The sequence below is a fragment of the Agelaius phoeniceus genome, chromosome 3 (assembly GCF_051311805.1).
Source record: "Agelaius phoeniceus isolate bAgePho1 chromosome 3, bAgePho1.hap1, whole genome shotgun sequence".
Taxonomy (NCBI): Eukaryota; Metazoa; Chordata; class Aves; order Passeriformes; family Icteridae; genus Agelaius; species Agelaius phoeniceus.
Genome location: NC_135267.1, coordinates 51,753,716 through 51,766,036, shown reverse-complemented (window position 1 = coordinate 51,766,036; position 12,321 = coordinate 51,753,716). Strand labels below are relative to the sequence as shown.

Genomic DNA, 12,321 nt, shown 5'->3' with positions numbered 1-12,321 from the left:
TTTTCCAACTGCAAGCAGAGCATCTACTGAAAGTGCATCATAAAATACAGATGGAAAAATCAGTACCTATATATTCACTAAGCTATATTTTTAATCAATAACATTCCTGATTGTTATTGGACAGGCTAGTTCAGAGCTGATGCTTTACAATGTTATGCAAGAGTCCTATCGATTTCCTGACAGTTTCTCACTTTTCAGAAAAAAAGCGATCAGGAACAGCAAAGTAAGATCTTCAGTCTTTTTGAAATGTCAGCATAACTGAAGTTAAATCACCAAAGCAAACTGACCCAATTTAATTTTTTGATTCCTGTAATAGTTTACACGCATCTCATACCAGCTTAGCTCTGAACAGGTATGTACAAAGTCATCTGATGTAACTTTAGACCTGTCAGGACACTTTACTTTTTCCCCGTTATGGAAGTGACATAAATTCTCTTTGCATGTGTTTTAACACAAGATTTCTAAGAGCAGCTGATCGCATAAGTGTTGCAGCCTGCAACCCTCGTGACCATTTACCCACCAGTTCCTGAGTGTTTGTTTTAATGGAAACATCTATCCAGGGGTTAATATTTCCCCAGAGTGCACAGGGAGGAAAGGACAGATGGTCACCAAGACAGAAAATTTCCTTTGGAGATTATTTTAAAAGATTTTCCCATCAGCTGTAATATTTTAAGCAGTTTCCTTTTTTTGATATATATTATTAGATTACAATCTAATGATATCTTAAAACATATTGTTCCTCCAAATTTGGGAAACTGCCGTAAGTGTGATGTGAGAGGGCAACAAATGCCACAGCATTCATACAAGGCTGGTGAAGTGTCCTCATCTTTTATTTGGAGTCTCAAGCACTGCTTAAGGGATGTCAGTGTGCAGAAAGGTGGTGAAGACTTCTTGTGCTACCTCCAGAACCAGAATTCACACTTATTTCTGCTTTCCTAACTTATTTATTCCTTTTTATATCTTAGTCCCAGTTTGGGAAACTCTAAAGTGAGGACACCTTGGCTCCTTCTGATCTTAATTTAGCTCTGAAAAGGGAGTATAGAAAGTTGGTTTTCTTTTGTTTTGGTAGGGTTTGTCTTAGTCAAGTGGAGTTTGCCTTCCCTTTTAGTTCTTTGGTATATAGTCCTTTGAAAACTGTATCAGCCAAGGAGAGGCTGATAAACTGAAATTTCAATAGATACTGGCTATGCTAAATTTTTTAATCAGATTCTAAACCCCAGTTTCTTTAGTAGGTTCTACATATAGAGTTGGTGAAAGTCATAGCTAAAGACTCTTGGAGAAACTAACAGCTCTGCATCAACTATATAAAATCAAAATTTCTCCAAATCTTTGTGTGTCATCCAGAAAAAGAGTGGTCTTGTGGGAAGTTACAGTGAAGGAAAAGAGAAAAGTCAGAAAGAGCAGAAAGAGGGGAGAGAAATTGTGTCCTGGTTGTAATGACATGAGCACCAACACAAACTGTTTCCTCTACTACCACCAGCTGTAAAGAAAATTCTTCTGTTTTTCACAGTTTTCTTTTTTTCTGGTCTGTCACATTGAAGACACTGCAGAAACATTTTAAATTTACAGAAATTTGGCATAAACTGATAATTCAAATTCTGGGACATGTTCAAGATATGGACAGAAAATCATATCAAATTAAACTTCTCTATAATACTTAAATTACATTTCTATAATGTTTCATAGTTTGAAACTCTGCTTACCTTATATGCTACACACTCTAAGAATTTGTGTATTGTTTCCCTCAAGTTTCTAAAATTATAGAAGTCAGCACTGTGACTTTCTAACAATGCTGAGATCTTATGAAGACCACGCCTTCCTGAACCAGGGTTAGGAGCCAGGCTTTCCTGTTTGTTCCACCGAGGGAGAACATCTGGAATATTTTTATCAAGGAGAAAGAACTCCTAGAGTAACAGAGAGTGGAATTTCACCAGTGTGAAATCCACACGAACAATTTCACAGTGATTGCAGCCTCTCTCATGTGACAGACATCCATCCATGTAAACACACTGTACTTCAGAATGGTGTTGCTCACTCTGGAGTATCACCCTTGGAGTGTGTCTGCCTGGATGCATCCCAATAATCATGGCCAACAGCATCTGAGGTCTGCCAGCATTGCTCACAAGAAAGAGCTCCAGGTTCCAATGGCTGCAAAATGTGGCTAAAGAAGCTGGATGCAATACAGAAGGTGGGAGAGGGTAGAAAGGAATGGAAGGATTTCAGGAACATGGCAGGCATCATGAGGACATCTTTCTGTCCCAACTTTTCTTATAAGGTTTTTTTAAGATAGGGAAGGCTTCTTAAAGTGGAGGCTCTTTCAGTAAGGACTATGAATGCTGAACACTATGTACATTGATTTTTTTTTTTTCTATTCCTTATCAGCTATGAAACTGAGATGCTGTCACTTGAATCAGTGCTTGTGAAGTGGTAAAGGAATTAGAAGTGTTGCACCACTGCACCTCTCAGTGGGTATGAGGACAGAAGAGAAGCAAACTATTCTGTTGCATGTGAAGAAAGAGCCTGGCATGGATATGGAATAAGCTGCTGTAACGTGTAGCCCAATCCAAACAATGCACTTAGAAGATGGGGAAGAGTGCATGGCCAAGCTACCAGGACTCTGGTCAGTTTACTGGAGCTCCTTGGCAAGCAGAAGTAAGCAGACAATTTTCCAATTTTATTTTGTGGGTACACTGGCCACATCCAAGCGCTGAAGAGCTCACTGCTAAAGGTATCACAGAAACTTTGTTGCAACTGATCAAAATCCAGTTTCTGAGAACCAGTAGTAAGAGAAGTTTGTGTTGCTCCTGAATAGTCCCTTTGCATTAGAAATATGGGAGCTTACAAGCTTAATTCTACTGTGCAAGTGGATCCCCACAACTAAGTAGAGCTCTGTTAACTGAAGGGGCTACAGGCTCAGTTAAAGGAACAAGTGCTCAGGGAAGATTAGCGGTACATGGAAGATTAATATTTAAAGGACACATCATCATGGAAGATTAGCATCACCCAACATCAGAATCATTAGAAAAATGTAGGAGGAAAGGATAATAATGCACTATGTAACACCTCACATGCAAGCACTGAAAAACATCATTACGAGTGCTTATGGTAACTAAATTCTGGTTTATTATAGCTGACCTAATAGAAATTATTTAATATTAAAGTTTTTGTGTTATGAATTTATTTGAATTTATTTGTTGGAGAGAAAAAAATACTATTTGATATCTTTGTTCCTTCACCACATGAACGGAGAGTCAAAGAGGGCTAAAAAATTCCATGCCTTTCATAACTTTATTTACTGAGACAACCTTCTCCCCTGCTGATGTAAATTGGGAATAATGGCATGACTGCATTGCTTTGATTTCAGTGCGAAACCTGAGGGTCACCACCCCGGGCTGAACCGAGAGGAGCCTGAAGCCAGGAAGCGCGGAGTGCTCCTGAGCTGTGCTGGGATTGCCCGTACCGGCAAGCACATCCCGTCTGGCAGCGGAGGGGCTCTCGGCGGAGCAGCTGCCCCCGCACCCCTCACGGCAGCCACCACCGCCATCCCGCGCGGGCGGGGCGCGGGCGCCCCACGCGCCCTCTCGCGATGTTTCCAGGGCCCGGCGAGACTCGGCGGCGGCGGCGCCACGGTTGCCAAGGGCCGCGGCCGCCCAAGGTGAATCCCGGCGGGCTGCGGGCAAGGACTGGGAATGCGGGGATCCCGGGGCGGGGGGAGCGTGGCGGAGATGAATGTGCCCGGGCAGAGCTTGCCCGCGCTGTCAGCGCTGGCTGAGGGAAGCACTTGGGCCGACCGGCTGCTCTCCGCTGTGGGTTGTCCCGGGAATCCTGGTTGCTGCCCCGCCCTGGTGCGCAGCCGAAGGACGGGCGGTAAAGCGCCAGAAGGGGCAGGGATTCCCGCACTGCTCGCGTTCTGGGAGCTGCTCTCCTCGGCTCGTTGGTAAAATTGTCTCCCTCCAATTGGTAAAATTGTCTCCCTGCCCAGGCGAAGGTTGGTGTAAGGATAAATGCTGGCAATAACAGGCCGCTTCTGAATCGTTGCCCGAGTTGTGGGGCAGGATTTACATTCGCGATAGTGCCGGGACCTTGAAAAGACTGCCCAAACTGGGCTTAGGGTAAAGTTGTAATTTAGAGAGAAAATTACTATTTAAATGTTGCCTGGAAACTGAATGGGGGCTCTGCCTGCTGGGAAATAACCCCGAAAGCAACAACCACCAAAAACCCAAGCACAACAAACCGCAAACCTTTACAATGAAATATAAGATATGTATTTTTGTTAGCGATTACATGAGTCAGGTAAGGCTTTTCGAGGCAAACTGGAGGTGAAGCTGCAATATTCTCATGATTTCTCTCTATGAATAACCTGGGCAAGACTTTGCACTGATGGGTATCTGGATACCTTGCACCTCTGAAAATGCCTAGTTATACTCAAATACTTGGCAATTTATTTTTTCCCCAGGGGATTAGTATATTGTTTGATGTTTATACAGACCTAAAAGTGTATTGACTTCGACTAAGTATTTTGAGATTCTATAAGAAAAAGAAGGCTGCAAATCAGTGAGTTAAGATTATTGCAAGGGATTTGGGGTATTGTGTTTGTTTGCTATGAGTTTAGTTTAATGAAATTTCTGGTAAGATGATTGAGTTAATATTGAATAATGATAGGTCTAAGTAAAATGTTCAGCAACTTACCACTCAGCAACTTACCACTCAGCTACTTACCACAGAAGAGTGTTACCTTGATGAACTATTACCTTTCATAAAAGATAACTCTTCAGCTGTTGCTATATGGCTTTTCTTTTCCCCTCTCATTGATACTATTTGATACTTAAACAGTATTTTGCTATATTGTCTCTTCCAAGTGTGTGTGTATTGTTTATTCACAGGTGCTTAGAGAGTCTTTAATTTTTAATTGAGAAAAGTCAAATATCTCCAAGTAATTTTTCCTTATATAGGCTAGAAATAGATAAGCTAAAACTGCCACTGAGGTTTGAAAGTCTTCCTTGGCATATAAAGATTTTTAAGCCATTGATTATTAAAGGTCAAAAATGAGCTTGTATTTTTTTTTCTTTTTTTTTTTTTGCAGTTCTTGAAAATTTAACTGATTGTCTGTCTTCTGAACTTGGCAGATGTTTCCAATTTTTCACTGCTTCTTCTCCTCACAGTTTTTCCCAGCAGTTTCCATTTAATTTGACAGGACTCTCTCAGGTCACTGAATTGTGACAAGGGCACAGGGCAGTTAAACTGTTCTGATAATGCCACCTGGCCCTTGCAAAAGCTGACAGCACTCTCAGTCATGGGCACAGCAATAGCTCTGAGTAGAGGGATTCCAAAGTCAGAACTGGGTAGTAATAGTGGATGAGAAGCAGGTGAAAGATGATTTATAAAGTTTTCTTATCAAGATACAGTCATTACATCTGTTAAACCTTCCCTTCTTTTTATTTTTTTAGCTTACCATGTAGTCTTGTGCCTCTATCATGGGCAAGTACAAATAGGACTATTTAGGCTTTCCTTAATGTAATATGTCCTTTAAGAATATTATGCTAAAAAACCAGGAGTTTTAGTGAAACTGATTTGATTGTTTTGTTTTCAGTTGGTCTTAAGATAAGCTCTGTCAGCTATTTCCTGTCTGTGTTTATGTCTTTTGATGACAGTCCTGTTGATAAAGTAAAAAAGTGGCAATTTAAGCGATATGTGCTTTTCTTAGCATCTTGAGGAAAAATAAAACTATGAGAGTTTCTTATTCTTCTGTCTGTTTTCTACAGATGTCTCATTTTACAAGCGAAGATGAAGCATTATTACAGTCTATGCTTAGACAGTTGCTGCAGAGTGTGAAGGAAAAAATCACTGGAGCTCCATCAGCAGAATGTGCAGAAGAAATTCTCTTGCATTTGGAGGAAACAGATGAGAATTTTCACAAGTAAAAATATCTTTTGCTATTTTTAGTCTTTTGAAGAAGTTGATATGTCTTAAACTGTACTATTCCTGGGAAATGTGTACACTTTATATTGCTTTGTAAATGTGTGTGTATTTATACATATGTAGATATTCCTGTCGCTAATCAACTCTCAGATTATGCTAATTTAAAGAATAAAATTCCTGCTGCTATTTTCTTGGTTTGCTTTTTCCCCCATCCACTCTTGCTAATATATTTTTGCTGTAGTAGTAATTCATGAGCTGTTTGTGAGAGACGAATTTAGAAAGCTCTGATGCATGTGCACACATAATGTACTAAATGCACATGTGGAGCTAGAAGAAGTAGTCACTGGAGACTCTCAGTATATTTGACACCTGCTAGGCACCAAAGTCGTGTTTTTCAAAATAGACTACTTTTTCAGAGGGCCATTTGGCTTCCATATTTGATTGTTCTCTCTGGCCTATATTATTGAATGTGTCTATCTTATCTATCTGTTCCAATCATTGTTTTAATTTATGCTTTAAGTAAAACAGAAATGTATCCCCATCACACTTCTGATAAATCAGATTTGACAGTGTGACCTCACATGCAATGTAAATTTCTAGATCATATGCTGCTCTTTCCTTTCCATGATGTTATAACTTGATTATTTTTTTGCTGCATGGGAGATTTTTAGTACACAGTTTATCACAAGCCAAGACAATATCAGGCTGAAATAACCTGAGGGCATTTTAATAAGAAACAGCTCTGTGACCTGACTTCTGAGAAAGCTGGTTCCCTATCAGTTTTTTCACAAGTGGCACTATTTACATTCTCTCAAATTTACTTGGGTATTAGCGTTCCTTTGTCAGTGGTAGGAGTTAGGTAAAAGCAAATAAGTGAAGTCAGACTAGGGTTTATCTAAAATTTCACTGTAATTTTAAAATCTTGATGGTTTCATGTGTTCTGAAGATTCTTTAAAAGGTATTTTAGTTCAGTTTTAGTTTTTGTTACCAATGTATTGAATTACACTGTTGCTTTTACTCTTGTGAATTTTGAATAATAGGTTGCTGGGTGACAAGCATGAGAGTAAAATAATTTGGTTGTAAACATGTCAAAGTTGAAAGACATGTATTTCTGAAAGAAAAAAAATATTTAGAGAAGATATATACAATAAAGATCAAACAAAAAAAAATTATTTCTGTCATTTTTTCTAAGAATCTAATAGAATACCCAGGGTGAGGGAGTAAGGTCTGTAAGTGGTTGAAGCAATGCTTATATAGCTTTTCCTTTTACAGCAGTGAAACCTTGGCATCCATTACTATTTCTTTTATGTTAGAAAATTGGTGATCCTAAAAATACTTATTTTCATGAGAACACTTTAAATTTACATTTAATGGAAAATCAAGTGATCTTTAAATTCAGAACATGAGGATTACTATCTGATACTGCAATATTTCTGAAGGTATTCTTGTCTTGTTTGTGACCCATGGCAGTATAGACTGGTTTTCATGGAAAGTCAGAGAGGGCATATGGTCATTTATAAGTGAGGCCATTAAGAAACTTTTTCCTTAACCTATCCATCCAGATTGCAAGCTCTGTTATTAGTTGTGGTGGTGTTCACAGGGGTCCCAGGATGGGGGAAGAGATGATAGTCTTGACTCTCATCTCATGTTTCAGAAGGCTGATTTATTATTTATGATATATATTATATTAAAAAAATGAGGCACTAAAACTATACTAAAAGAATAGAAGAGAAAAGGATTTCATCAGAAGGCTAGCAAAGGAAGGAATGGAATGATAAAATCTTGTGACTGCTCACAGCCTCAACACAGGTGTCTGTCATTGGTCATCAAGTAGGAACAATTTCACATGCTGGGTAAACAATTCTCCAAATCACATTCCAAAGCAGCAAAACATGAGGAAGCTGAAGCTTCTCAGGAGAAAAGATCCTAACAAAAGGATTTTTCATAAAATATGTCTGTGACAATTAGTAGTGTGTGCTTTTGGACTGTCCACTGCTGCTCTCAGCATTTTGAGCTCTACTGTTTCTGCCTCATGCCTATTTTGACACAGTAATTTTACCAGATTTTGAGGCCTTCCCCTTTGTTCCCACTTTGGAAAGACAGAAATGCAAGATCCTCAGAAAGCTAACAAAAAGGAAAATTGAATCAAGTACAAAATTTCTGTGCAGTAGTAGACAAAAGGATTTTAAATCACATAAGTAGCATGTTTTCTGTTACATTTAGAGGTATTTTTAACTGCCAAGTGTGATTCCTTTGTAAGTCTTACCAGATCAGTCTGAATTGATTCTGCTTGTGAAGAAGTAGTATTGTCATTGCTGAAATGCATAATTGTTACAAAACATGTCTAAGTAGAAGAATAATGCAGAAGATGAAGACTAGAACCTCAGACATAAAAGTAGTGATGTGAATAGTGATGTGGTTACTGCATATTTCAGAGTGAAGGAGTCTCTGCAAAAACTGATACCCAGGAAGTGTTGCCCTTATAAAACAAAGGGGAATCAGTTTCATGAAAGCTTTCATGCAGTGGAGAGTTGTGTGCAATTTCACAAATGAAGACAAAAATAAACATATGTTGCATCTTTCTTGAGACATATTTCTATTACTTTCACTGAGAACAAGAATGGAAAGGTAGGGAAAAGGAAAAATACTGACATACCTGATGGAACCTGAGGTAGGCAATCCAGTGAGAAAGTATCTATCATGATACAATTTTGTGTGCTTTGTTGTTTGTGTTTTGGGTTTTTTAATCCAAGTTAACATGAAGTGGTCATGCATCTACTTTTGATAAAATGAAAATAAAATTATGCATCTATTTTAACTATGTGATTACTTTTTGTGTGTTTCTGTTTGCCTCGCCGTTTACACAAATCACAGAACTAGCCAAAAAGAAAATTTGATTTATTCCAAGCAGTACTTTTTAGCAGTTTCTATAGCTAATATGAAGCTGGAGGACCCAGGGAGAGTCTTTAGTTTGAGATCTCCCTCTAAATATTCTATTCTGTTAGCAAGTGTCTGTGGGTGTCTGATCATAAGACTGCAAAGTGGTGAATCCTTGAATTTGATATGTTTGTGTAATCACAGAGATCTGTTTTGTCAGTTTGATTGAGATCTGTGTATTGCCATGACACATAGAATTTCACAGGCCATAGGTGTTCTCATATGTTCTAATTTATAAACTGTGTTTTCTGTGTATTTTCTAATTTTGTATGTATAACGCATAAAGAATATTACCAGTTTATACTCTAAAAGATGTTTAGAGTGCTACAAGGAATGTTTCTTTTGGAATTTGAAACTTCTTGATACCCATTGTTTTTTGTCTACAAAATCTTTACCTTTTTGTCTGAGTGGATTTTTACTTTTAGAAGAAGCACAAAATGAAAATGTGCATTTTGGTAAACTAACTCTTGGTTTTGTTTCTTCTATTTGGTGTTATTTCTTCCTACAATATGCTGATACTGACTACATTGAAGCAAATCAAACTGTAATGTGTTATTTTACACTCCTGAAGTTTATTTCTTACCTCAGAGTAACAGATCTACTGGGAGAGAAGATAGTGGTTGTTGATATAATTTTGAAAATGTTTCATGGTGAAGTCAAAGAGATATAGCATTTTAATTTTGCATATTTCTTGCAGCTATGAGTTTGTGAAATACCTTAGACAATACATAAAAAATACTGTGGGACCTGTGATTGAAGAAGAAACAGAAAAATGTACCTCTGCCCAAAATCAGGGTGAAATATCTGGCTATGACACACTTGTTCAACATCTTACTAAGAAGGCCCGTGAATCAAAAGAGTGAGTATATACCTGTAATTCACATCTCTATTTCTTCTTTGTCTTAGTCTTCCTTTTGCTTTTCCATAATGTGTTTTGAAAAAATAAGATCTGAACCAATAATAATTCTGAATCTTTAACCACAATCATTGCTAAGAAATTCACATATTGCCACTATACATTGCAATTTGTCATGCTTTGTCTCATCCTGGGCTTAAGGTTGAGAATAATTGCATAGAAAAGATAGGTAGAAAATATGTGAAATTTTTGAGGTATTTAGGATTTGTAGCATCAGTGCTCATTTTTATGTGTTGCAAAATAAGAAAATAGGAAAATAGATGTTAGGGTGACCATTTTTTAGATTATGCTGTTTGTATAATTTTGTTTCAAGGATCAGGACCTTAGGGTTTTGTGTGTATTAAAATTGGTAGGAGAAACTCCAATTAACTAAAAATGTATCTTATATTTTTAATTTGACATGTAGGAAAATATTAAAGCACAATATGCTAATCTGTCTATTTGATGACTGTAAAATAAATAATTGTAGCATTAAAGTAAAAAATAATTTTAAATAAAACATCAACGTTTTACAATAGGATGCTTTTCTGAAGCTTTTTTTTATTTTGAATTGCTTCCCTGTGGATATTATTTTTCAGTTTATGGAAATTAGAAAAACCTGGGTTTTGTTGAACGAAAAATATTTTGTGTGCATGACCTGTACTCAAGATCTTGAGTCAGGGTGATATGTTCACTTCCACTGGTTCTGCTCAAGATTTATAGCAAAAGAAAAATTGGGTGTTGAACTAAAAGAAACAAACAATAACAAAGATGAGGACTGACCTGTTTTCTCAGGGACAGATCCTTCTTTTTGGTGGACTCGTGTTGTTCTTTCTAAAGAATATCGCAAAATAGAATTATGATAGTGGTATTTAATTGAATGGTTCTGGAAGGGAAAAAAAGGAGTTTTGTTGTGATTTTAAAATATCATTAACTGAAACATGTAAGGTGCATATATGTTTCCTTGCTCATTTTAGATTTGGATTTGGTATTCATTAATTTCTGTAAATTCAGTGAGTTCAAGTCCAATTATTTCATATTCAGTTATTCATGATGTAGTGATTTCTTTTTTTTACATAGTTATTTTTTTATGTTCTCATATATTAAAATCATCTTTACTTTGAAGATACAGAGAAATGATACATGCCTTGAAGAATGTCATGATGGTTGTGGTAGAATCTTTGATTAACAAGTTTGAAGAAGATCGGATGCATGATAAGGAGCTGGCCAGTAAAGCAAAGAAAGAACGTCAGAGTGGCTATTACACAGACAACTGTTCTGACAGTGACTCCTCCTTCAACCAAGTACAATGGGTTTTCTCTCTATCTTGCGAAATAAGCATGATACTGCAAAATTTTTAAGTTTCTGTCAATGGAATGGCCCTAGAGAAAGATTAATTTTTCCCATTTTTGTTATATCTTAAACCCAAATTATTTGCTTTCCTTTCAGTTTTAAATACTAAGCTTATACTAGCTAGTTTAGGCATCATGTGCGAGATGAGATCAATATGGTGCCCATATGCTCCAAAGTACCTATCCAAGTATGGTATAGGAAGATAAAGATATAATCAGTACATCATCTAACTTATATGATTTTACTTTAGAGGCCAAATAACGTGCAGTTCATTTCCAGACTACTGTACTAGGCTACATTTCTTGCTGAATAAATTATTATAAGGGATTTTTTGAAGATACAAAAAACTTTGAAGGAAAGCAAACAAAATATGTTATAGTGATTTTATTATTCTAAGTTTAACTTTGGGCAAACAACAGAAAACATTTGGAATGTTGACTTTACAGTAAAATTAGTATAAATGTTGAAGTCCTAATTATTAAAAGTAAATTAGGTATCAGAAAGACTGATGATTTTAATCTTCTGCTGTTCAGTTTAATAAAATATACTAATGATAATTTTATAATGTGCATTGCAGAGTTATGCATTCATGAGTCAAGAACAATTGCAGCTGCTCACAGAAAAGCTTGACCCTAGTCAGCCCAAGGAAGTAAGTTTAAAAACAGAAATGAAATGTTGATACAGATGAATGTTTATTGCATATTGTTGAGTAGGCTGTATGTACATACAAATTCCTATGTACCTGAGTGGAAACTTGTTTTTGCTGGTTCATTTATTTTACCTTCAGTGCAGAAGCTACTCTGCAATGCAATATTTCATTGTTTGTAACCATCTGGTTCAAAAACTAGTGTTGCTGCAAGTATCTATATTTTTTTAGAGATCTATGTTCTATAGGTTGGCATTTTTAGTTAAAAAAAAAAGTTGTTCCATGATAAAGTTACTGAACATTATTTGTCCTCTATCCATGTCCCTTGCCCTTCTTGGTAACTTCTGTGTTGCCCTTTGAGTTACCCCTGTCCAAAGAGAGAGGTGCCTGCTGATTTGCCAACAACCTGCTGCCAAATGGAAAATATAAATCCAAGTTAGGTTTGCTGTTGTGTCAGTGGCAGTACTAATTTGTGTCTCTAACCAACAACCAGCACCAGCTGCTGGTATTTTTGAAGCTTGGAAAAATACCAGTTTGAGTGTGTTGCCTTGATAAGAATTGTTGGAGCTTG

At 37.0% G+C, this 12,321-nt stretch overlaps 1 protein-coding gene across 6 annotated transcripts in view; it reads left to right on the top strand.

The window, feature by feature from the left end:
* Positions 1-3,416: 3,416 nt before the first annotated feature.
* TBC1D32 (TBC1 domain family member 32) overlaps positions 3,417-12,321 on the top strand; it is a 74,685-nt gene continuing 65,780 nt past the window's right edge. For 2 of the 6 annotated variants that reach the window (XM_077175237.1, XM_077175235.1), the window contains exons 1-5: positions 3,421-3,655; positions 5,763-5,917; positions 9,554-9,715; positions 10,878-11,055; positions 11,682-11,753. In XM_077175237.1, coding sequence (XP_077031352.1) covers positions 3,587-3,655; positions 5,763-5,917; positions 9,554-9,715; positions 10,878-11,055; positions 11,682-11,753 — 636 coding nt within the window. In that variant the 5' untranslated portion in view covers positions 3,421-3,586. The other 4 variants (XM_077175239.1, XM_077175238.1, XM_054629606.2 and 1 more) reach the window with 4 other exon arrangements.